The sequence below is a fragment of the Hypanus sabinus genome, chromosome 3, assembly GCF_030144855.1.
Source record: "Hypanus sabinus isolate sHypSab1 chromosome 3, sHypSab1.hap1, whole genome shotgun sequence".
Classification (NCBI taxonomy): Eukaryota; Metazoa; Chordata; class Chondrichthyes; order Myliobatiformes; family Dasyatidae; genus Hypanus; species Hypanus sabinus.
The window spans coordinates 162,219,155-162,246,855 of record NC_082708.1 but is presented as its reverse complement, the minus strand read 5'-3'; the positions used below and the strand labels follow the sequence as shown (position 1 = coordinate 162,246,855).

At 42.1% G+C, this 27,701-nt stretch overlaps 1 protein-coding gene across 1 annotated transcript in view; it reads right to left on the bottom strand.

Annotated features, from left to right (window-relative positions):
• Nucleotides 1–3,598: 3,598 nt before the first annotated feature.
• cisd2 (CDGSH iron sulfur domain 2) overlaps nt 3,599–27,701 on the bottom strand; it is a 31,312-nt gene continuing 7,209 nt past the window's right edge. Inside the window, exons 2-3 of the mRNA XM_059965526.1 lie at nt 8,871–9,085; nt 3,599–4,079 (exon numbers count right to left, since the gene is read on the bottom strand). Coding sequence (XP_059821509.1) covers nt 3,990–4,079; nt 8,871–9,085 — 305 coding nt within the window. The 3' untranslated portion in view covers nt 3,599–3,989. The remainder of the gene's footprint in view (nt 4,080–8,870; nt 9,086–27,701) is intronic.

Genomic DNA, 27,701 nt, shown 5'->3' with positions numbered 1-27,701 from the left:
GTAAAATGGATGGCTATGCGAGAGGGAAGGGTTAGACTGATCTTGGAGTAGATTAAGGATCAGCACAATATTGTGGACCAAAAGGCCCTTCATTCCAGGCAATATCTTGGTGAACCTCTTCCACACTCTCTACTGCTATCTAATGTGACAACCAGAACTGTACACAATATTCCAGATGTTTTGTAAAGTCGTAACATGACACAACTCTTATACTTAATTCCCTACTTATTAAGACTTTACTACTTTCTTTTAATTTGTGTCAATGGCACTGGGTCTTTGATCCCTCAGTTCTTCTGGGATGTTTTGTGTCCCCAGTGCTCTCAGTGGTAATAACTGTCCTTAACCTTATATATTCTGACAGTGTCAGTGTCCTGATGATTCTACTATAAATCTAAAATGAATCAATTCCATTAAATTGCAAGCAAATCAATAAAAAATGAACAAGTCAATCCAGCATCTGAAACAATATTAAATTACTTAACACCTACTAAATAAATACATGACAAAAATAGCAGGTTCAGCCATGTTGGCCTCTTACACTTGTTCTGCCATTCAATACAAAAATTTTCCAGAAACTGACCTGGAGAAGCCATAAACACATTGTGCCCACAAGAGCAGGCCAGAGGCTAGGACTCCCCTAAGTTTATCCAATATCTTTAAGGCTCAAGTCAGGAGCGTGACTGAATACCCTCCACTTGCTTGGATGAATGTAGCTCCAACAACACCATTCAGGATTTACAGCCCACTTGATAAGACACCCACCCACAAGAATTCATCCATTCCACCACTGACACACAGCAGCAGCGTTTTGTACCATCTACAGGAAACACTGCAGCAACTCACCAACATTCCTTTAAACAGAACCTTCCAATCCCACCACCTCTGCCAGCTAGAAGGACGAGGGCAGCAAAAGTATAGGATCACCTCCACTTGGAATGTGACTTGGAAATATATCACTGTTTCTTCACCGTCACTGGGTCAAAAATCCCAAACTGCATTGTCACTATCTACATCTCAAGGACAGCAGTGATTTGAGTTGGCAGCTCCCACCACCTCTGGAGCAAATAGGGATTGAAAATTAAATACTGGCTCAGCTTGCAAACCTTCACATTCTTTGAATGAATGAAAACAATCAGTACTGATCCTTTATTTTACCATAGCTTTCCCATTGTTTTCTTGATATTCAAAAATCTGTCTGCTTTGAATAAATTTGACTTAAGAGCTCCTTTGAATAAAAAGTTATCCTTTGGATAAAAAGTCTCTCTGTTTTTGTGGATGGTTGGGAAGAAAAAGAATTTCAGAATGCACTATACATTTCTCTGACATTAAATGTACCAATTAAAACATTCTGATTAATCAGCCTATGGTGAAAACAATACTTCTTAGCCCACTGTGACTGATAACCACCCACCTCCACTCACCCTCTTCTAGCCATGATAAACACACACCCTATAGCTAACCAGTCAAGCCCTAAAATTTTGTGTACAGTGGATTCTGTTAATTGAGCCAGCAACAATTAATCAGGGCAGTTATTTATTTGGGACAATTCTTTAAAAATAAAAGCTAATAAAGAAAATAGCCAGGATTCCCTCGATTTATTTGGGGCACTATGCCACTTAATTGTGACAGGAGACTTTTGCCGAACAGCTTCTCACTAGCATCAATTGTGTTCATTTATGTGTCCATGAGACACTCCACTGTGCTTACAGCGAACAGTTTCTAAACAGCAAACACGAGAAAATCAGCAGGTGCTGGAAATCCAAGGCAACACACACAAAATGCTGGAGGAACTCAGCATGCCAGGCAGCATCGATGGAAAAGAGTAAACAGTCAACATTTCGAGCTGAGACCCTTCTTCAAGACAGGATATTGAAATAGCGTCAGTTGTGCATGGTTGTGTTAAGAGGGATTCCTCCCCACCCTCCACTGCCAGCTGGCAAGAAATAAGTAGTAACACAATTCAAAACTGTTTTGCTCACTGTGGTTTCAAGGCATGGAGTTGCCAGAAACTGCCTGGAGTGAAAATTAAATGATTTTACTACTTCAACAAGTTAGGCGCTATGAAGAATTTGAAGGTATCACCAATCATCTTAAATGTTATAATGAAAATGAAGATTTGGAGGATACAATCAATAATAGCATTGTTCGAAGTCAGTCCTTTACCTGCACTAGTAATCTGCACTGATTACAGCCAAAAGAACGCAGCAGCATGAATTCCTCTGTCAATAACTATTAGGAACTAGTACAGTTTTACATTACTGTAGTAGTATTGGTAGTGTTCTAATTTGTTCTGTATTTCATTTAATTACATAATTTGTCACTCAGTTAAATGGTCGTTTGTCTTTAATAACTTTTTAACTATTTCCATGAAACTTTTCCTAACTGGGGCAGCCACTTAATTGGGCCAAATTGTACTGATCCCAATGTGTCCCAACTAACCAGAATCCAGTGTATTTGAAAACAAGTGTCTAATTCCTCTGAAATTTAAAAAGATTTAAGGTCAAGTCTACTTCACCTCTATAGTCAAATACCACATTCAGGAGTCAATCTGGTGAACTTTCATCGTACTCACACACTTTAGTGATCTATAAATAATAAGACTCACCTGATTCTGCAGTGAAGGCCAACAAACCATGTGGCTTGATAATTGCAAGCTCCAACTGCATGCTAATTTTGATTTGTGTACAAGGCCCCACTGAATTTGCTGCCTTTCAATCTCTCATCATTTAACTCCACTACTTTTCAAATCTCTCCTCAGAGTAGATGTCTTTTTTTTCTGCATTAGGTTCCATCTGCTTGTGCATCCATATCCCAGAGATGTTCTTCCATCTTCCACACGCCTACACTGCCACCTAGCAGTAAAGTTTGATTTAGCAATGGGCCCTGCTATAATATTGTCAGATTATTAGTTAACCTTTTCTCATTACACAATACTAGATCTGAAATAGCCTGTTCTCTCATTGATTCCTCATGCCTGTAGATGATCACATATTCCCTTCCTTTTTACTGTTTCTCAGCTGCATCAAATGTACCTACCGTTCACTATATACATCCTATCTTGATCTGACTTCACAAAATGCATCATTTTGTATTTCTCTGGATTGAATGCTTTTACCATTCCTTAATCCACTTAGCCAGCTGATCAATATCTCTCCTCCCCCCCCAGTAATTTTTGATAACCTATCCATGATACCATCTATTTTACTGACATCTGCAAGCTTACTAACCATTATATATTCTCAAATTGTTCATATAAATGACCAAATAGATAACAGTGAGCTCAATCCATGTGGCACATCATTATTCACAAGAATCCAATTCAAAGAACAATCTTTCACCATTGCCTTCTGTTCTATATCAGCAGCAAAAGATTGTGCTGTATAGATTTGCTGCTTGTAAATTCCTAGATTAAAGCCAAAGAAATTAAACCCAAAATCCATCATAACTGAGAGCTAATTCAGACCACTGATCTATAATACAGGGTGATGTGTATTCATAATTGTGATTTTCTGTAATATGAAGCCATGTAATCTGCACATGTCAAGAAGTGAAAATTGATTTTTTTTTAAAAAATGACCAACCCAGCAACAAATTCCATAAGAGTTCATTTTTATTGTATCCCAGATCTATTGGGATTAATTTGTGAATTCCAAAAGGGAAAATTTCCTTTCCCACAACTGCCATTACATGGGAGTCACCTGCAATTCCTTGCATTTCAATTAGTCAACATAAATGTAGCACAAGTTCAAAAGGTCTTAAATAATACTTCTTAACTTTAATCATTGATTATTTTAATGAAAAACAAAAGAATGCACTATCACTGTACACCGACAAAATACAACAGATAGATTAGTGACAAAGCTTTACATCTTGTGCAAATAGTTCTGCAAAGATATTTATTGGACTGTTAATATTCAGGACCGCGGTTTAAAAATTGTTTTTTTACATATAATGAACACATTACAGCACCCATAAAGAAAATAAAAATGTTATACTTCTTTCTTCTTAATTATCAATGGACCCACATTATCGCCCGTCAATTCATTGTGCTTGTTGTGAGAACCATCACAAACAGGGAACTAAAAAAAAGAAAATAAGACCACTCAAGTTCATTCCCAGATTCAATACACATTCACAATTTGTTCTAGTATCCAATGTCATAGTAGAGTATGCTGTGGGATGGAAACATTCCAGTTCACCAGAGTTATTGTCCTTTCATCAAGAGGCTGCTAACTTTATAATCAACTAAAACCATTAAATACAGGCAAAAAAATTTCTGACCCGCAAAAATTAACAGCAACACACACAAAATGCTGGAGAGACTTAGCAAGTCAGGTGACATCTATGGAAATGAACAGTCGATGTTTTGGGCTGAGACCTTTTGTCAGGACTGGAAAGGAAGGGGTGGGGGAAGGGAAGGAGGCTAGCCAAAAGGTGAGAGGTGAAGCCATTTGGGTGGGAAAGTTGAAGGGCTGGAGAGGAAGGAATCTGTTGGGAGGGGAGAGTGGACCATAGAAGAAAAGGAAGGAGGAGGGACCCAGGAGAAGGTGATAGGCAGTTGAGAAGAGGCAAGAGGTTAGAGTGGGGAATAGAAGAGGGGAGAGGGAGGGAAAATGAACAACTTTCTGGAATCCAAATTCTTTGCAATGAGCTGTCATTGTGTTCAGGATAATTTAAAACAGGCATTATATTATTGAAATACTTATGACATATGTAAATTGATTTAAACATTTCCTCATTGCCAGAAATCAGAAGCTTCAGCTCAGCCACTCCAGCTACATGTACACTGACAAAGACCTGGCTCAATTTGAGGACAAGCACTACTGAACACCACCTGTAAGGAAACACATGTCAACACAACAGTTTTAACTTTAAATGCATTGACATTACCCTAAATTATGCTGAAATGCCAATGAAGGAATTGCTTTTATACAGAAAAGTTTTCCCAGAGCATCCCAAAGATCTGAGCTAATGAAATTACTTGTCAACATCAAAGGCTGTTTTTTTCCCAGTTGCAAAGCACACTCAGGAAGGCTCCACAAATAGTAAAATGCACATTTCTCTCTTTTGATAATTGAGCCAGCGAATGGAAAGAATTTTCTGCCAAATAATGGATTAGTTTATATTCACCTAGCCAAGCATTCAAGAGTTCAGGTCTTTTGAAAGGCAGAAGCACCTCAACCTAAAAGACACCATTTTTGTCCACATTTGCTTATAAATAAAAATGGGAGCAGCTGCCTCTGAAGAACTGTATTAAGGCATAACACTGTTTCTCAAACTATAAACTAGAACAATTTCTAATCACTGCTGGATGTTTGAAACCTGTTTTATCAAATCCAACTGACAAAGAATTGATGCACAAAGAGCTGCAAAGACTGAAGATGAAAATTTTACTCAGTTATGTGAGAAGGGCAGCTGGCTAAGCTCACAAAGTAAAGTGTACCTTATCTGTTGCTATCATCACCTTCTATACTGTAACCAAAGTATGCCATGGTTACTGAGGTTGTTAATATGATCACGTATCCTTATTCCAATCACAAGTAGGGATTCCGTTTCGAGTATTCTCCTGTCTATGCTCTTGAGTGCAAGGAAACATCTCCAAGCTCAAATGGATAAGCAGGGGCCTTCGCATCTGGTGTATAATGGACGTTGCTGCACTCAGCGAAACACACCAAGCAGACAAGGGCCAGCTTACAGAACGTGGTGGTGGGTACACCTTCTTCTGGAGCGGTCGCAGCAGCACTGAACGACGAGAGGCTGGCATTGGATTTGCCATCCAATCCCACCTCGCTCGTAAACTTGCCAAGCTTCCAGAGGGCATCAACGATCGCCTGATGACGCTTCGGCTCCCACTTGGCAAACAGAGGAGTGCAACGCTGACCGGCGCATATGCTCCAACAATGACCAACCCAGATAACATCAAAGATAAGTTATATGAAGAACTTGACGCCCTCATAGCAGCAGTCCCACAGTCAGAGAAGCTTATTATCCTCGGGGACTTTAACGCCAGAGTGAGGACAGATTACCAGACCTGGGAAGGGATTCTTGGAAGACATGGTATTGGCAAATGTAACACCAATGGCCTGCTGCTCAAGACATGCGCTACGCATGACCTTGTCATCACCAACACCCTATTCTGCCTCCCGACCCATAACAAGACATCTTGGATGCATCCATGCTCTAGGCACTGGCATCTGATTGATTATGTCATCATCAGAAAGAGGGACTGGCAAGACGTGAGAGTGACAAAAGCCATGTGTGGTGCCGACTGCTGGACAGCTCATTGACTCATAGTGTCCAAGTTTAAACTTCGCATCCAACCTGTGAGAAGTCTCCAAGGTCAGAAGACTGCAAAGAGGCTCAATGTCTCCAAGCTGAAGAGCAGCATAGTTGCAGAAGAATTTCGTGAAGACCTAGATAGCAAGCTGCTTGACACACCCCAGGATGACCACACCAGCATTGAAAAGCAGTAGACGGCTTTCAGAGATGCAGTCTACTCTACCGCTCCCGAACACCTCAGACCAGCAATCTGTAGACATCAAGACTGGTTCAATGAGAACGACGAGGAGATACAGGCACTGTTGTCAGAGAAACACCAACTGTTCAGAGCGCACCAGAACGATCCCACATCACAAGCATCACATCAACGTCACCGGCCTTCGCCAGTGCAAGACGGAAAGTGCAGAAGAAACTCCGTGAGATGCAGCATGTCTGGTTCAGCAATAAGCCGATGAGATCCAGGGCTACGCAGACAGTCACGACACCAAGCGTTTCTATGACACTTTGAAGGCTATGTATGGACCTCAGTCCTCTAGCTCCTCCCCCCTCCTCAGTACAGATGGGACTCGGCTGCTGACAGAGAAAAAGCAGATTTTGGAGAGATGGGCTGAACACTTCAACCAAGTCCTCAACCTCCCTGCTGAAATCAATGATGAGGCCATTGCTTGCCTCATGTGGAGGCAAGGTGGAGATCAACCTGGACCTTGACAACCTCCCCACAGAAGAAGAAGTCAGAAAAGCCATCAGGCAACTTTCTTGTGGCAAAGCACCAGGATCAGATGCAATCCCTGCTGATGTCTACAAAGCAGGAGGCCCATTCATGATGTAGAAGCTGACTGAGCTCTTCCAGTCTATGTGGAACGAAGGAAAGGTCCCGCAACAGTTGAAAGATGCCAGTATGGTCCACATCTACAAGAGGAAAGGTAATCGCCAGTCTTGTGACAATCACCGAGGCATCTCCCTCTTGTCCATAGCTAGGAAGATCTTGGCTCGCGTCCTGCTTAATCGCCTTCTCCAACACCTTGTGCAAGGTCTCCTCCCAGAAAGCCAGTGTGGCTTCCGTGCAGAGCGTGGAACTGTCGACATGATATTTGCTGCATGCCAACTCCAGGGAAAATGAGCAGCATAGCGACCTCTTTATGACCTTCTTTATGACCTTTATACCTTTATGATCTGACCAAGGCATTTGATGCGGTCAGCAGAGGTGGCTTATGGAAGATAATGGAAAAGTTTGGCTGCCCTAGCAGGCTCAACACGATTGTTCGGCAGTTCAACGATGGCATGATGGTGAAAGTTTTGGAAGATGGTGATGAGTCAGAAGCCTTCCCAGTGACGAACGGTGTGAAGCAAGGATGTGTTCTCGCCCCTACACTCTTTAGCATGGTCTTCTCTACTATGCTGAATGATGCCTTCCGCGACTGTCAGGATGGTATATACGTCAGATACAGGACTGGTGGTAGGCTATTCAACCTCCGCCGTCTACAGGCTGTTACAAAGGTAAAGGACACCGTCGTCAGAGACCTCTTATTCACTGATGATTGCGCCCTCAATGCCAGCACAGAGCAGAAGATGCAGCGAGAAATGGACTGCCTCTCACGGGCCTGTGACAACTTCGGACTTACAATCAGCACCAAAAAGACCAAAGTTATGTACCAGCCCACACCCAGAAAGCCCTACCAGGAACCACACATCACAGTAAAGGGGCAGAAGCTATTGGCAGTCGACAGCTTTACTTATCTGGGCAGTACTCTATCACGAGCGGTGAACATAGATGCAGAGATCAGCAACAGAATTGCCAAAGCCAGTGCTGCCTTTGGGAGACACCGTGAGAATGTATGGGAGCAGAGAGGACTCAGCCTTACCACCAAGCTGAAGGTATACCGAGCAGTGGTTCTCACCACCCTCCTCTATGCCAGCGAGACCTGGACTGTCTACAGCAGGCACGCTAAACAGCTCAACCACTTCCACTTGAGCTGCCTCCACAGACTTCTCCACGTACGATGGCAGGACAAAGTCCCAGACACGGAGGTCCTGGAGTGGGCTAGCACCCACAGTGTCTACACCCTCCTACAGAAAGCCCAAGCCAGATGGGCTGGCCATGTCGTCAGGATGTCTGACAGTCGACTACCAAAACAGCTGTTGTATGGAAAGCTGAGCCAGGGCAAGCGCTCAGTTGGAGGGCAGAAGAAACGTTTCAAAGACTGCCTCAAAGTGTCCCACAAACATCAATCCCAGAAGCTGGGAATCGCTTGCTCTGGACTGCCCAACCTGGTGGAGCAGGACCACTAAAGGAGTGTATGCAGCAGAAATCAGACGCACCGCAGAGGCTCAGAGGAAACGCGCTGCACGCAAGGCTCGTGCTACCTCCACTTCCGCTGCAGCACCTACCCTCGTGTCCCACATGTGGGCGAGCTTTCAGGGCCCGGATTGGCCTCACCAGTCACCTCTGGACCCACAGTCACAAACCCTCCACCTGACAGAAGTCGTGGTTGTCTTCGACTCCGAAGGACGAACAACAACAACATAATGACCATCAGTTCACTGTACATGCACCTCAGCTGGAATGCCCTACAACAGTTGCATATCATTACCGTCTTTGATCGCCAACATCTGCAGTACGCTGCTTTCGTAAATTGCAGGTCCTCAATGTTGATTTCATTCACCACTTTGGGGTTCTCCTTCTGGATCTTTAGATTGATCAAGCTGTCCTTCTGCTGCTTCTTTCGAGGAATGAAAGGGCGAATAGCAAGGTATCCAAGCAGTGCTAGAACTCCAAGAAACGGCAGCAACCGCAGCCATTCTGCAACTGAAGGCAAAAAAAAAGCCAGGTTATACCGGGAAATAAAGATTTTCAGTACCACTGCTCAAAGGAGGCAAAGGCTACAGCAACAGTTAAGAATCTGAGATCCTGAATTAAAAATTGCTGTTAAATGATAGTAACCTGTAAGATGCAGAGTGCAAAACCTGAGAACACTTATGACAAAGAATGTGACCATGCCGCCAATTTGCCCATGCTTGTGAGAATGCCATTTCTTGGCCTGTGGTGAAAGAGGTCACAGTTCTTCAATAAATCATCTAGTGTGGGGAAGATTTCGCCTTGGGATGCAAGTCTGGACCCTCCCACTGCTATTCCCCCCCACCCCACCAATTTATTTAAATTTACATTACCTAGTTACTGATTTCACTGGCACAGTAAATACATAGGTGATAACTTTGCACAGGATGTATTCTCAGGAATGGGGCTGCTTAAGGAACTTGTGCTAAAAGGGTCATTATAACATTATACATATGGAGAAGTGTTACTATGAGGACTAGGGTGCTGAAAGCCACCTTCAAGTGCCCCAGTGAAATGCCCTATAGATTAACGTGGAGAGGCTGCTTACAAAGGATAACTATGGAACAGATATACATTTCTTTGGCTGCACACCTCTTCCACAGAGGTTTCTCTATGGTGATAAGCTCAGTAGTTGTTAGCCAATGAGATTGTGTGCCAAACACAGAGGGGATATAGCAGCTTCCATCACATTCAAATGTCTGTCAACACATACTGACGGTTCTGCCCATCCTCAACATTAATCCACACTCACCATCACCATGCCCGACAGAATGCAGTCCTGATTCTCTCATCTCAGTACCGAGCAACCACTCTGCTCACCCTGTTCCATTTGATACCAATCTCACAGTCTGCTCCTTGGTACTTAGTCATGGGATATTCATTGTTTTGAGGGATGCAAGTGTAAGGTGACACTCCACAAGTGTCCTGGCATAGCAGCAGCAGACAGAAGTCTGCCTGGTCCCCAGCAGGACAGAACACAGGCCAAGCAGTTGTATTTTCACAACGTATCAAGGGGGATACATACCCATGGTGTTTGGACATGAGAGTTAATGAATCAGTGTTCTGTACAACAGTACTAAGCACAATACATTGCAGGATCTTACTATTTATCCTCTTTGTCATCTCAATTTCATACCAAGAATCATATAACATGGAAACAACTGGTTCCTGCTGACCAGGATGTCCCATTTGCCAGCATTTAGCCCATAATCTTACAAATCTTTCCAATCCATGTACTTGTCCAACTGTCTTTTAAAAGTTGTTGTCCCACCTCCTCCAGCAATAACCACTTCCTCCAGCAACTGATTCCACATAAATACCACTCTTTTTGTGGAAAAATAAAGTTCCCCCTCAAGTTCCTCTTAAATTTTTCCCCTCGCCTTAATTCTATGTCCTCTTGTTCTTGATACCTCAATTTTGGGTGAATAAAATTGAGTGCATTCACCCTCTCTATGCCCCCTCATGATTTTAAGCACCTCTATAAGATCACCTCCAGTCTCCTAAAGTCCAAGCCTGTCCAACCTCTCCCGACAGTTTGGTATTTCAAGTCCTGATAGCATCATTGTAAATATTTTCTTCACTCTTTCCAGTTTAGTAATGCTTCCTAGAAGAGCGACCAAAACTGACCACAATGCTCCAAGTGCACTCTCACCAGCATCCTCTACAACCACACCATGTCCTCCCAAATTTTATATTCAATATGCTCTTTGTCATCTCAATGAAGGTCATGTGTCAAAAGCCTTCTTCACCACCTGACCTGTGATTTCACTTTCAGGGAACCATGTACTGTACTCCAAGATCCCTCTGTTTTATAACAGCCACTAGGGTCCTGCCATTCAATGTGAAAGTCCTACCCAGATTTGACTTCCCAAAATCCAACAACCTTACATTTACTTTTTATACTTTTTTGTTTAGAGATATAGCATGATAACAGGCCCTTCCAGCTCAATGAGCTTATGCTGCACAACTTCACCCACGTGACTAAACTACTAACCCGTGCGACTTTGGAATGTGGGAGGAAAGCTGAGCAGCCGGAGAAAACCCACACACTCATAAGGAGAATCTACAAACTCCTTCAGACAGCTGCAGGTCACTGACGCTGTAACAGTGTTACACTAATGGCTATGATACTGTTATCTGAATTAAACACTTACTCAGCTGATCAAGATCCCCCTGCATTTTGTCCTCCTTCATTGTCTGCTATAGCACCTATTTTAGTTACATTCTTATCCAAATTGTTGATACAAATGATGAACAACAATGGGCCCAGCACTGAGCCCTAAGGCACACCATTAGTCAAGGGCCTCTAGTCCAAGAATCAACCTTCTACCATCACCCTTTGCTTTCTACCATCAAGCTAATTGTGCATCCAATTAGCCAGCTCTCCACAGATCCATGTGATCTAACCTTTCAAAGCAGGCTACTACGTGGAACCTTAAAGGCTTTAATAAAGTCCATATAAACTACGTCTACCGCTGTCCTCATCAAAAAAACTCAAGTTCATAAGACATGTTCGCCTATGTACAAAGCCGTGTTCACTACCCTGAATCAACCAGTCCTTCCAGAATCCCTCAGAATCTTCTCCAGTAATTAACATAGCCATAGAAATTAGACTTACTGGCCTATAGCTCCCATGTTTTTCTTTGCCATCCTTCTTAAATAAGGACATAACATTTGCTAGCCTTATGTCAACTAGTACTTCATCCATGGCCATCAATGTTGCAAATATTTCAGCTAGGGCTCCCAAAATTTTTTGTTCAGCTTGTTCCTAGATAAACCTGGTCAGGCCCTAGAGATTTGTCGACCTTCATGCATTCTAAGACTTCCAACACCTCCCCTACTGTAATGCAAGCCATCTCCTAGACCACCCCACATTTACTTTTTCAAGCTCTGAAGCCTTTATGGCTTTGATCACAGTAAAACCTAAACAGAAAGAGTCATTAAGAAACTTGCCTATTTCTTGTGTGTTTGAGTGACTCTCTTCTCTTTTAATAGTAGAGGTAATAAAATCTCTTTGGATTTCCCTTAATCTGCTCAGCTAGATTTAACTCACGTCTCCATTTTTTAACCCTCTCCCAATTTCCTTTTTGAGTATACTTCTGCATCCCCAATACTCCTCCAGGGACAAACAAGAAAAAGTCTGCAAACGCTGGAAATCCAAGCAACACAGACAAGATGCCGGAGGAACTCAGCAGTCCAGGCAGCATCTATGGAAAAAAGTACAGTCAATGTTTCGGGCCGAAACCCTTCGGCAGGACTGGAGAAAAAAAGCAGAGTAGATCTGAAAGGTGGGGGTAGGGGAGACAGAAATGCCAGGCAATAGGTGAAACTTAGTGAAAGAGACAGAAGGCCATGGAAGAAAGAAAAAAGGAGGGGGGAGTAGCAGACATAAGGTGATGAGTGAGCAAGGAGATAAGGTGAGAGAGAGACAAGGGCATGGGGGAGGGTGGGAAGAGGCATTACTGGAAGTTTGAGAAATCGATGTTCATGCCATCAGGTTGGAGGCTACCCAAATGGAATATAAGGTGTTGCTCCTCCAATCTAAATGTGGTCTTATCCCGACAGTGGAGGAGGCCATGGATGGACATATCGGAATGGAAATGGGAAGTGGAATTAAAATGAGTGGCCACTGGGAGACCCCATTTTTTCTGGAAGATGAGAGTAGATGCTCGGCGAAACGGTCTCACAATTTATGTCGGGTCTCACTGATATACAAGAGGCCACATTGAGAGCACCAAACACAGTACATCACCCCAAAAGACTCACAGGTGAAGTGTTGCCTCACCTGGAAATTGGAGTCATATACTGTGTTCAGTGCTCCCAATAATTTTATCTCTGAGCTCTAGTGTGATATTTACCTTAATTAAAAATACAACTGCACCTTTCTTATTTCTGCCTCAGTCCTGCCTAAAGTACTGGAACCCCAGAACATTGAGTTGTCAGTCCTGTCCCTTCCTCAGCCATATTTCTATAATGGCTATAACATTCAGTTCCATGTAACTATCTAAGCCCCTATATTCATCTACCTCAAGCTGCCAGACCTTTTCAAATGAAATAAATGCAACTTAATCCAACAGGCTTTCCTCACTCCTGGCCATTCCCCTACTTGTTATGCCTATTCAACTTGCTGTCGTTGACTTCTGCATCATTTTACAGCCTCTCATTTTCTTCTCTAATCCATTCATCACCCTAGCAGTACTAGCAAATCTGTTTGATAGTATATCGGTCCCCTTCCAGTTCAGGTGTAACCTGTCTCTCTTATACAGGTCACCTTCTCCCCAGCAGAGACCACAATGTTCTAAAAATCCAAATCCCTACACCCTTATACCAACTTCCCAGCGACACAGTTATTTCCCACATTCCCCTTTTCTCACCCTCACTAGCACACAATACTGATGATCCAGAGGTTACTAGCTTCAAAGTCGTGCTTTGTAACTTCTTTCCTAGCTCCTTATATTCACTCTTCAGGATCCAATCCTTTTCTCTATCTGTAATTTGTACCAACAAGTACAACGTCTTCTGGCTGCTCATACTCCATTTGAGTATGTTCTGTAGCCACTTTGAGCCATCTGGTACAAAGGAGACAATCAATCATTTCAGAGTTCCCACTGAGGTCACAGAATCTTCTGTCCACTCCTATCCCCACGAACTATTGAGTTCTCTTTCACCAAAGTCCTTTCTATTGTAATCTTTCCCCACTGAGCCTCAAAGCCAGTCCTGGTGCCACAGACCTGACTTTACCTGAACAGTCATCCACCACTGAGTATCCAAAATGGTATACTTGTTTGAAGGGAATAGCCACCAGGATAATTTCCCCCTATCGGCATACTCCCTTTTACTTTCTCTGCCTACTCCCTTTTCCTGGTGGACACCCAACTATTTTCTATTGACCACCTCACTAAAACTCTATATTTTGCCTACATACCTATGAAACTCTCAGAATCTCTGATGATTCTGAGTGCATCCAGCTCCAGCTCCTTCATGTGGAGTCGTAGGATGAGGAACATATCACATTCATGAGAGAACACAAACATTGATATTTGAATGGCCCAGGCAAACAATCAGTATTCCTGAAGCTCAGAATGACCAGCTGCTGGATCTGACCAGCAGGAGCTTAAGCTACAGAGACCTCCAGGCCTTGCTCAGTTTTAAGTTAACCATCTAACTTTGATTGAAACATCGAGGCGAACATCGAGGAAGATTGAAATGTCGAGGCAAATGCTAAAGGCGAGTGAGTGTTCAGTGCTGATGACCTGATTTTCGCTGTGCTGTTATGTATCTCTGCCAAATAAGGTGACTGTGTGTGACCACCTATTGCTCGCCAGACAAGGCGGCTGTGGGTGACAGCCTATCTCCCTCGCTACTCTGCCTCTGTTCAAGTGGTCTCCCTCTCTATTGTGGAGAATCTGTAGAGGATGTTATCGAAGTTCTGAGATATAATGGTTTTATGTACCGGACTAGTCTCTTTTTCTTGTCTTTTAGATTCTGTGCTTTCACACGATTTGTAAGTTTTTCGTGTGGGGGTGTTGGGGTTTGATGTTCTCGCAGTTCAGCTGATTTGATCAGTTTTCTGTTGGGAGGGGTGTGGTTGATGATCTTGCTGTCACTGTGTGGTTTAAATTTGGGGTGATTTTTCTTTGAATGACTTCCATGGTTTTCTGTGTTTCATGGCTATTTGGAGAAGATGTATCTCAGAGTTGTTTCCTGCATACATACTTTGATAATAAATGAATCTTTGAACCTTTAAAAGTTAAACACCCATTCACCTTCCCACAGGGACAAAACAGGTCCAACTATAACTTACTCCTCCTCCACAAAAACCCACAAAATATTAAAATGTACAACTAGAAATTCTGTACCCGGCCCTCAAATTTCTGAAGTATACATAAACAAAATAAAGCAATGCTTAGAAATTAGAAATGACAAAATACAACTCAGCAAAACCTTCAGGAAGTCAAACAGCAGAATAAAGTGAACAAGAAATGCTGCATCCTTTACTCCTTTCTTCACACAACCGAGAACATGCTGAACATATTCAGCCCATTTCATGGAACCACTGTAGTCAGAAATCAGCTTAGGGCAATAGATAGCTGCCCTTTGAATTCTGTAATAAATACTTCAAGAGCAACTAGCTTTTCCTTCTCCTACAGAGCTGCCACTTCAATATTATATGCAATTTAAACTAGAGAGAGAAAAAAAATGAAATCTATACCTTTGTGGAACCCACAATTTAATGCTCCCTCTCCTAAAAGCATTAAGTGCTCAATTCACAGTGTGATCCAAGAATTTAGCCTCTGCATAATTCCTATGAGAGGTATAAACCCAAGCTATTAATGCTCAAGTTAATTTTGCTGTAATTCCAAGTTAATCTCATTTAAATATAGCTTTGTGTTTGGATAATGCAACTTCATTTATCACAGCTTTTGGGATATCTGCCATCAGATACTTGCCTCATTAACACATTAAAACAGCAAATTGCACAGCCAGATGAAAACTACTACCACAGATATTTCAAAATTTCCTCGGTTCTACATTGGCTAACCCTCCAGACTACCTTACTAAACATGACATGTAGTTTCAACTATCATAATCCTACTTTTTATATATACACACACACACACAGTCACACACACGCAATGCCCTGAACTACAGAGGCAAATTAGTTCCCAGTATTTTCACTGAATTTGAGTGTTAATCCAGAAACAATTGTAATCCAGACACAAGAACAGGGTTCAGCAACACAAAGTGTTATTAGTCAGAAGGCTTCTTGGATTCTCGGGATCTGAGATCTAAGCATTGCTCAGGTATTGATTTTAGCATTAAAATCCAGAAATTTAGCTCTGGTGATGCAAAATATGTCTGGACAGACAAGAATCAATCTGTGGGTTTTTCATGGATATTTAACTCAAAACACCTAAATGACTTATTTCTGTGCTGTATGACTGTACCTGTTGCTCATTCTGATGGTAATTACAGTGGCATGCAAAAGCTTGGGCACCCCGGTCAAAATTTCTGTTACTGTAAATAGCTAAGCAAGTAAAAGACGACTTGATTTCCAAAAGTATAAAGTTAAACACATTTCTTTAATATTTTAAGCAAGAAAACTTTTATTTCCATCTTTTACAGTTTCAAAATAACAAAAAAGGAAAAGGGCCTGAAGCAAATGTTTGGGCACCCTGCAAGGCAGTACTTAGGAACACCCCCTTTGGCAAGTCTCACAGCTTGTAAACGCTTTTGGTAGCCAGCTAAGGGTCTTTCAATTCTTGTTTGGGAGATTTTTGCCCATTCTTCCTTGCAAAAGGCTTCTAGTTCTGTGAGATTCTTGGGCCGTCTTTCATGCACTACTCTTTTGAGGTCTATCCAGAGCGTGGCTGATCCACCCCCATGCTTAACAGTTGGAGAGAGGTTCTTCTGTGCTGTGGAAGACATCCTGCCTCATCCCTGTACCGAAGACATCGCGCCCCAGTGGCTCCAATGACTACAGACCGGTGGCACTGACCTCCCACATCATGAAGACCCTGGACAGACTTGTTCTGGAGCAGCTCCGGCCTATGGTTAGGCCACACTTAGAACCCCTCCAGTTCGCCTACCAGCTCAGACTAGGAGTTGAGGATGCCATCGTTTACTTGTTGAACCGTGTCTATGCCCACCTGGACAAGCCGGCGAGCACTGTAAGGGTCATGTTTTTTGACTTCTCCAGTGCGTTCAACACCATCTGCCCTGCTCTGCTGGGTGAGAAAATGACAGTGATGCAGGTGGATGCTTCCCTGGTGTCATGGATTATTGATTACCTGACTGGCAGACTACAGTACGTGCGCTTGCAACACCGTGTGTCAGACAGAGTGGTCAGCAGCACTGGGGCTCCACAGGGGACTGTCCTGTCTTCCTTTCTCTTCACCATCTACACCTCTGACTTCAACTACTGCAGAGTCTTGCCATCTTCAGAAGTTTTCTGATGACTCTGCCATAGTTAGATGCATCAGCAAGGGAGATGAGGCGGAGTACAGGGCTATGGTGGGAAACTTTGTCACATGGTGTGAGCAGAATCATCTGCAGCTTAATGTGAAAAAGACTAAGGAGCTGGTGGTGGACCTGAGAAGGGCTAAGGCACCGGTGACCCCTGTTTCCATTCAAGGGGTCAGTGTGGACATGGTGGAGGATTACAAATACCTGGGGATATGAATTGACAATAAACTGGACTGGTCAAAGAACACTGAGGCTGTCTACAAGAAGGGTCAGAGCTGCCTCCACTTCCTGAGGAGACTGAGATCCTTTAACATCTGCCGGACGATGCTGAGGATGTTCTACGAGTCTGTGGTGGCCAGTGCTATCATGTTTGCTGTTGTGTGCTGGGGCAGCAGACTGAAGGTAGCAGACACCAACAGAATCAACAAACTCATTCGTAAGGCCAGTGATGTTGTGGGGGTGGAACTGGACTCTCTGACAGTGGTGTCTGAAAAGAGGATGCTGTCCAAATTGCATGCCATCTTGGACAATATCTCCCATCCACTCCATAATGTACTGGTTAGGCACAGGAGTACATTCAGCCGGAGACTCATTCCACCGAAATGCAACACTGAGTGTCATAGGAAGTCATTCCTGCCTGTGGCCATCAAACTTTACAACCCATCCCCTTGAGCGTCAGGCACACTGAGCCAATAGGCTGGTCCTGGACTTATTTCCACTTGGAATAAGTTACTTATTATTATTTAATTATTTATGATTTGATATTGCTATATTTCTACACTATTCTTGGTTGGTGCGACTGTAATGAAACCCAATTTCCCTCGGGATCAATAAAGTATGTCTGTCTGTCTGCGGCCAAAAAGTTATATCTTAATTTCATCAGTCCACAGGACTTGTTTCCAAAATGCAACAGGCTTGTTTAGATGTTCCTTTCAACCTTTTGAATAGAACTTTTTGGCTGCAATGAGCAAAGGTATGTTTGGAGAAAAAAGGGTGCAGAATTTCATGAAAAGAACACCTCTCCAACTGTTAAGCACGGGGGTGGATTGATCATGTTTTGGGCTTGTGTTGCAGCCAATGGCATGGGGAACATTTACTGGTAGAGGGAAGAATGAATTCAATTATAAATACCAGCAAATTCTGGAAGCAAACATCACACCGTCTGTAAAAAAGATGAAGATGAAAAGAGGGTGGCTTCTACAACAGCATAATGATCCTAAACACACCTCAAAATCCACAATGCACAAGAGGCGCAAGCTGAGGGTTTTGCCATGGCCTTCACAGTCCCCTGACCTAAACATCATTGAGAATCTGTGGATAGACCTCAAAAGAGTAGTGCATGCAAAACAGCCCAAGAATCTCACAGCACTAGAGACCTTTTGCAAGGAAGAATGGGTGAAAATCCCCCAAAAAAGAACTGAAAGACTCTTAGCTGGTTACAAAAAGCGTTTACAAGCTGTGATACTTGCCAAAAGGGGTGTTACTAAGTACTGCCATACAGAGTGCCCAAACTTTTGCTTCAGGCCCTTTTCCATTTTTGTTATTTTGAAATTGCAAAAGATGGAAATAAAAATGTTCTCTTGCTTAAAATATTAAAGAAATGTTTCATCTTTAACTTTATGCCTTTTGGAAATCAGTTCTTCTTTTACTTGCTTAGCTATTCACAGTAACAGAAATTTTGACCGGGGTGCCCAAACTTTTGCATACCACTGTTTATGAGGATTTAAGGCTAAACACTGTATTACTTAATCAGTACAGTTCAGTAAAAGTTTGAAGGGACTGACAAGGTGGGAGTTGGCACTAAGCCCCAGGGTTAATCAGGAGTGATGCCATGGACTCAAGGATGTCAATGGACTGAATCTACAGGGAGGTCAGAAAAGGTGACCTTGTGACAAATGTGGGTGGACAATTATTTCAAAGTCATACAAGACACAATTGTTTCAACAACCAAAAGGGAAGATGGCCTTGAACTTGTGCCAGCAGTCCCAAACAAACCACCAGTTAACTATAATGTAAGACTTGGCTTCTTCCTAACAAACTCAAACCTGTTCTGCCAAGTCATAGTCATAGAACACTACAGCACAGAAACTGCCCGTTTATCCCATCTAACAAGTGAAATCTATTAATCTGCCTAGCCCCATCAACCAGCACTCCATTCCCCATCTATATACTTAATCAAATTTCTCTTAAATGTTGAAATTACCATATATTCTGGTGTATAAGCTGACTCGGAGTATAAGCCGACCACCCCCCATTTTCAAGGTTAAAAAAGTGACTTTTTCATGTTACCTTTGTATAAGCCGACCCCTTTTGTAGAGGTTTTTGATTTAACCAGAAACAATCACAAGACCTCACATACTGGTACTCAGCTTTGCTGGATCCAGACCCTGGAAATTTTGTGAACTAGTACCTGCTAAGAAAACAGGCCTACACATTATAGAGCGTTATAGGCAAATTCTTAATAAATAAATCAGGGAGAGAAATTTTGGATTAGGTTTCCAATGGAAAAGAATCCTCTAAAATGTAATCCCCGTGAAACCATTTAGCGCCCATTGTAATCTCGTTAAAATATAACACAGGCTGGAGGGATCAGTACGTGTACTCAGTTTTGAGTTTGTGACCACCATGTACAAAAGATTAAAATAAATGTGATATGATGCTGGCTTCAAGCTGAAGGTTGTTGATTTTGCTAAAGGAACGAATAATTCTGCAGCTGCTAAGAAGTTTAGTGTAAACAAGAGAGAGTGAGAGAGTGGAGAAAGGCAGGGGACATGCTGAGGGAAAATGCCAAGACGAAATGTGCAAACTGTGGGAAAACATGCCAGTGGCCAGAACTGAAAGAAAAAGTTTTAGAGTGGGTGAATCACCAGCGATCGTTTGGATATATTGTTACTAGAGAAATGATTCAAGTTCAAGCGTTGAAATGGGACTAAAAACACAGTGAGGTCAGCAAAAAATTCAAAGTTACACTAAGTTGGTGCACCCAATTTATGTATAGACGTGATCTTGTGTTGGGACAAAAAACAAAGATTGCTCAGAAAATTCCCATGGGGTGTTGTTTACGTTCAAGAACGCTGCTGGATGGATGAAGCAGGTTGCTTGAAGTGGGTTAGAGGTGTGGCGTCAATATCCCGAAGGTGTCAGGAAGGAAAAGTTGCTATTTGTCTAGGACGTGTTCAAAGCGCACTTGTCAGGTGAGACAAAAGCACCATTGAAAGCTGAAAATACGGACTCTGCAGTCATCCCCGGTGGTTTGATGTCTGTGCTCCAGCCACTAGATGCGAGTTGAAACAAACCAAAGGATTCATGCGTTGATAGTGGAACCAATTTGACTCAAAAAACAGCCAATAAATACGAACTCTTCCGTATATTCATTTTTCCAAAGTTGGCACCCTCTGTATAAGCCGACCCGCTAATTTTACCACCAAAATTTAGGGCCAAATTCTCGGCTTATACACCGGAATTTACGGAAAGTCTGATTCCACCACTTCCACTGGCAATTCATTTTATGAATGAATGAATGAATGATCTTTATTGTCATTATACATAGATACAATGAAACTGTTTGGCTTCCTCTCAGGCAATTAAATAAAGCAGTAGATAAAAACAAGACGGTAATAGAAAAACAGTATTAAATAGATAAGTAGCAGAAAATAAGTTGTAGCAGCACCTGAACATCCTGAGTGATGCTCTTGCTCATGCTCCCCTTAAACATTTCACCTTTCACACTTAAAACAATGACCTCTAGTTCTAGTCTCACCCACCATCAGTGGAAAAAGCCTGCTTGTACTTACTCATCTATACCATTCATAACTTTACATACCCCTGTCAAACCTCCCCTTTTCTCCTACACTCTAGGGAATAAAGTCCTAACCTATTCAACCTTACCCTATAACTTGGGTCCTCAAGTCTGGAAACATCCTTATAAAATTTCTCTGCACTCTTTCAATCTTACTAACATCATTCCTGTTGGTACATGACCAGAACTGCACACAATATACCAAATTAGACCTCATCAACGTCTTATATAACTTCAACATTAACATCCCAATGTCTGTACTCAAGATGTTGATTTTTGAAGGCCAATATCCCAGAAGCTTTCTTTAAGACCCCATGTATTTGTGATGCCACTGGAATTAAGGATCTGTATTCCCAGATCCCTTTCTTCCATTGCATTCTTCAGCGCCCCACCCTGGTTTGTCCCCCCAATTCCCTGAACTAAAATTCTATTTACTATCTTTCAGCCCATCTTTCCGGCTGATACAGATTTCACAGTAAGCTTGTATAGCTTTCCTTACAGTCTATTACACCCCCAGTCTTGGTGTCATCTGTAAATTTGCTGATCCAGTTTACCAGGTTGTTGATATATATGACAAACTACAACTGACCCAGCACCGATACCTGTTGCACACCACTAGTCAAAGGCAACCATCTACTGCCACTCTGTGGCTTCTCCTGCGACACCAATGTCTAATCCAATTTACTACCTCATCTTGAATGCCAAGTGACTGAACCTTCTTGATAACTCCCATGTTAAAGTTCTTATTAATAAGATCTTGTTAAAGTGTTAAAATTTATGTAGACAACATCCAGTGCTTTGCCTTCATTAACTTTCCTGGTAATTTCCTTGAAAAATTCTACAAAATTGGTTAGATGTGACCTACCACACACAAAGCCACATTGACCCAATAGACTCTGCATCAAATCCTGGGGCTGTACAGAAGCTGCATGCAGTACATCTGGGCTTCAGATGTGGCCAGTGATGGCTGACCTATGAAAAATGGCCCCTTTCCTCCAGAAGAGAAAAAAAAAGCAGACTTTTTCTTCTTTTTCTTTACTTAATTTTACACTTTAATAAAGTGTAAATCTTCAAAAAGGGGTTTAATTCATTTAAAAATAACTTTACATAAATCCACCTAAACAAGTGGCTCTGATCAGCAACATTCAAAGGTAATAGGGTCACCACAGCCACCACCCAAGGTCAGTGGCAGCAGAGTAATCAGACCAAGGATTGGACATTGATCACCTTGCAGTGTGAACTGAAACAAGAACAATCCAATCCAACTGCTTCAGCAGATTTAGAATTCATTTCCTGAATATCACTAGCAAGACCAGAATTTGCTGCCCCTCTCCAATTACACTTTAGAAAGTGGTCAACATTGTCCCCTCAAAACTGTATCTTGCCATCAGCTGGAATTTTCTTTTATACAAATGTTTTATAAAAGTGCTGCACAATTTTCAGGCCATATAAAAATATCCTGCTCAGAGCAATGCTTTGTCCGTGCAACTGTTATATAAAAAAAATTAGAGGATATGTTGTTAGTCAGTAAACTTCTTGAACCAGAGATTTCTGCTGAATCAATATTTGGACAGAGGATATTTCACTTCACCCAGAACTGATTGCTGGATGAACAACATCATGCTTTAGACATTGAAGGAGCCAAGAGATTGCACTGACTCAATGCTATATGCAAAACTAGACATAGCTTTCAGGTAGTCTTGCCACGGGGCAGACAGATCAGAAATGTTTTTTTTAAAAGATGTTTTGAGCACACTTATGATTGAGTTCATTCAACTTTCTTGAAAACCTCTCAATCATCCACCTATGTTCTTTCTTTTTGATTGTACTCAGATGCTGATTAGAAGATGGTACCAATGAATCCAACTGCTCCTCACTGACAATAAATACATGCACCTCAAGGTGCAAATGCCATCTACAAATTTGCAGATGATACAACTATTCTCAACAGAATTTCAGGCATATAGGTGCCAAATAGATCAGCTGGTTGACCCATCTAGCTGGTATCATAACAGCAAACTTGCACACAACGTCAGTAAGACCAAGGAATTGATTGTGGAAGGGGAAGTTGAGGGAACACACACCAGTCCTCATTGAGGGAAATCAGCAATGGAAAGTGTGAGCAGTTTCAAATTCCTGGGTGTCAGCGTCTCTGTAGATTGATGCAATTACAAAGAAGGCATGACAGCAATTATATTTCATAAGAATTTTGAGGAGACGCATGTTACTAAAGACTCCCGCAAATGTCTACATGTGTATTGTGGAGAACATTCTAACTGGGTTGTATCACCATCTGGTATGGAGGGGCCACTGCACATGATTGTTAAAAGCTGCAAAAAGCTGTAAACTTAGTCAGCACCATCATGGGCACTAGTCTCCCCAGCACTGAGAACATTTTCAAAAGGCAATATTAAGGACCTCCGTCACACAGGACATGCCCTCTCCTCATTGCTACCAACGAGGAGATACAGGAACCTTTAGACATACACTCACTGTTTCATGAACAACTTCTTCCCTTCAACCATCAGATTTCTGAATGGACAATGAACCTATGTACACTACTTCATTATTTTTCCTCTGTTTGCACTACTTGTTTAATTTAATTTTTATATGTATTTGTTATTTTAATTTATAGTCTTTTTATTATGTATTACAACATAAAGCTGCCAAAAAACAAATTTTATAACATATGCCAGTGATATAAAACCTGATTCTGATTCTACTTACAAAGTTATCCACTCTTCATAGTACTGCCACCACCTCATCTACTTGCCATGCACTGCTCATGATCACTCAAGGTTCATGTCATGAACAGTGACATCCCACCTACTGTTGGCAAGAAGACTGCACTGCAGCGAAGAGGAGCACTTTACAACAGGTAGCTAAAACTGTCCGATGTATGTATCACCAGCATAAGCCTACCTGTCATCAAGGACATACAATGCACCCCCCCCCCCCCGGGAACTCTTCATGTTTTATTGTTTTACAACATTGAATCACAGTGAATTTAGTTTGGCTTTTTTTGACACTGATCAACAGAAAACAGATCTGTTTTCTGTGTTGGAAGTGAAAACAGATCTCTACAAAGTGATACAATTTAATTACAAATAGAAAACACAAAATAATTAATTGCAGAAGTATTCACCCCCATTATGATATGACACACCAAATCATCACCCGTCCGGCCAGTTGGTTATAGATTCACATAATTAGTTAAATGGAGAACTGTTTTTGGAGCCCTGTTTTGCAGTCAGTGTCAAATTTGACTATAGTAAAACTACACCTGTATCTGGAAGGTCAATCATCTAGAAATGGAACGAATATGGCACAGTTCTGTCTAGAGCAGGCCATCCTCAAATACTGACTGACTATTCAAGAAGGGGATTAATGAGGGAGGCCACCAAGAGACCCATGACAATTCTAGAGGAGTTGCAAGCTTCAGTGGCTGAAATGGGAGAGACTGTGCATGCAACAACTGTTGCTTGGGTGCTTCACCAGTCACAGCTTTATGGGAGAGTGGCAAAGAGAAAGCTACTGCTGAAAAAATTCACATGAAATCTCAGCTAGAGTCTGCCAGAGGGCATGTGGAGACTCTGAAGTTAGCTGGAAGAAGGTTCTATGGTATGACGAAACCAAAATTGAGGTTTTTGGCCATCAGACTAAACAGTATGGTTGGCATAAACCAAACACCATAATCAAAAACACATCATCCCTACCGTGAAGCATAGCGTTGGCTGCATCATACTGTGGGGGATGCTTCACTGCAGCAGGCTTGGAAGGCTTGTGAAGGTGTACAGTAAAATGAATGCTGCAAAATACCAGGAAATCCTGGAGGAAAACCTGGTAGTCTGTATGAGAACTAAACTTGGGAGAAGATTTGTTTTCCATTAAGAAAATGATCCCAAGCATAAAGCCAAAACTACACAGGAATGGCTTTCAAACAACAAAGTTAATGTCCTGGAGTGGCCAAGTCAGAGTCCAGACTTCAATCCAATTGAGAATTTGTGGCTGGACTTGTAAAGAGGTGTTCACCCACAACGCCCATCCAATCTGACAGAGCCCTATCCACACAGACTCAAGAATGTAATTGCTGCCAAAGATGCATCTTCTAAATATCGACTTTAAGGGAGTAATTATGCAATCAATTATTGTGTTTAATAATTGTAATAAATTTAGACCAATTTGTAGAAAATTATTTTCTGTTTGACACAAGAGTCTTTCCTATTGATCAATGTCAAAAAAAGCCAAATTAAATCCACAGTGATTCGATTTTGTAAAACAATAAAACATGAAATCTTCCAAGCAGGGAGGGTGAATACTTTTTAAAGGCACTGTATATGCAAAAAGATGCCAGGAAAAGACCAACACATCATGAAGGACTCCATCCACCCTGCTCATAGACTGTTTGCCCCACTTCCACTAGGAAAGAGGCTATTCAGCATCCACACTTGGACCTGTTACATCTCCCAAGCCTTCAGTCTGATCAACACCTCTATCCATTAACTCACTATATCATTTTCTGTCAGTCACCTTATATGCAGATACTCCTGGACACAGCATCACTTTACGTACATACAATCAGTCTATACATACAAGTCTATTATGTTTTCTTTTATTGTGCTCTTCATGCTGCAACGGATCCTGAGTAGCAATTATTCCATACTTCATTACACTTATTTATTTAGCTGAGATACGGCCTGCAATAGCCCCTTCTGGCCCCTCGAGTTGAGCTGTCCAGCAACCCCCCAAATTAAACCTAGCCTAATCATGGGACAACTTGCAATGACCAATTAGCCTACTGACCTGTACATCTTTGGGAGGAAACTCATGCAGTCACAGGGAGAACATACAGACTTTTTGTAGTTAGTGGCAAGAATTGAACCCAGGTCGCTGGTACTGTAAAGCATTGTGCTAACCACTATGCTACCATGCCACCCCATGTACTGAGAAAGAAAACAATCTTGAATTTTAATTTCCAGTACTCCATTTTCCCCCACCCCATTATTTTATTAGATAAACAATCCACTGAACTACCTGGAGAGCTACACAACTGGTTTTTCTCTTCTGAACTAGTTTGAAATGCAAATTTGAGCTGCTTGAATCTGCTGGAACAAAACAAATAACACATTCTGCGTTATGATGCTGGGTGTCCTTTCAATGGGAATATAAATAATGTGCTATAGACATCAGGATGTCAAGAACATAAAAGCACTTGCAGCCATTTGATTACTCAAGCTACCTGCTATTCAATAAGTTCATGACAGATCTTCTACCTCAATACCATCTTTCTGCCCTATCCCCATATTCTTGAATTCCACATATCCAAAAAACTACTGATCTCACTTTTGAAAAGAGTCAGTGAACATCCCCGAGTTCTCCAGAAACAAAAATTCTTTAGGAGATTGCTCCTTTGTTTTTAAATTTGTGACCCTCAGCCAATATCTACAGATGTACCGTAGACTGCATTCTGAGTGGATGCATCACTATCTGGAATGGAGGTGCCAATGCATGATTAGAAAAAGCTACAGGAAGTTGTAAACAAGTCCACTTCCATCATGGGCACTAGCCTCCCCGGCATGCCTCAAAAAGACAGCATCCATCATTAAGGACCCCCATCACCCGGGACCCCATCACACAGCAAAGGTTCACACGCACCTATTCCAACCTCGACTATTGCATTTGGTGCTCCCCACATGGCCTCCTCCACATCAACAGGATCCAGTACAGTCTAGGGGACCATTTCGCAGAATGACACTCAGTTCATAATGACCATACTGAGTTCCTAGTTGCATGCCATTTTATACTTCTCTCATTCTCACACTGACCTGTCCATACTCAGCCTTGCGTACTACCAGGGAGAGGTCCAACACGGACTAGAGGTACGACAATTCATATTCTGCCTGGTAGTCTACAACCCAAAGGATGAGTATTGGGTTTTCCAGTCTTAGTAACCTCCCCACCAGTAAGTTGTTCCCCACACTCTCTCTCTCTTGCCAATCCTCCTCTGGTCCTCCATTTTTGACCCTTTTCTTCCTCCCCCAGTTCATGATTCCCCCACAGATCTTTCAAACCCCTCCATCTGGTCCTGGTTCCAGTTCCAACTACCATTCACCCATCTTCAGTGGTCCCATACCTCCTTCACTCAAGAGTCCAGCACCAGTAGCCCTTTGTATTTCTGCTCATCTCTCCCCAGCAGCTGTCAATCCACTCATCTCCTCCCACATCTGCTTTTCTATATTTTCTCTGCTTCCTTCCATCAATCATTCATTTGTTACTGTTTCCCAACTCATCCCTGCTCTCTTCCATGGCATAAGCTACCTGTCATCTTACAGCCTTCCTCAATCCATCAATCACTATCCCCTTTCTTTTTAAACTAGCCATTTCACCAGTCCATTCACACGTCCCAATACATAGCTTTGACCCAAAACTGAGAATTAATTTCCTTCCACAGAATCTGCTCAACCCAGCAGATTATTTGTTGCTCCAGATTCCAACATCTACAGTCACTTTTATCTCCATTTTTCCTTATCCAACCTGCAAAGCCCTTTGAAAATGTTATTTGTTTCATTGAGGTCACACATTACACTGCTAAATGACCTGCTCAATCACAATATCATACATACATCCTTTTTTTAAATCAAAGCCAAAATTATACACAATAACCCATGTGATCTCACTAGAGACTTGCCACCTGGATTTCTTACACACCAGCATCAAGAGCATGACTGATCAGTACACCATCTATTTTTTGTCACAGTATATTTTACAGATTTACACTTATAAAAGAATTGGGGCTTTAAAAAGTTTGCTGATGAAACAAGT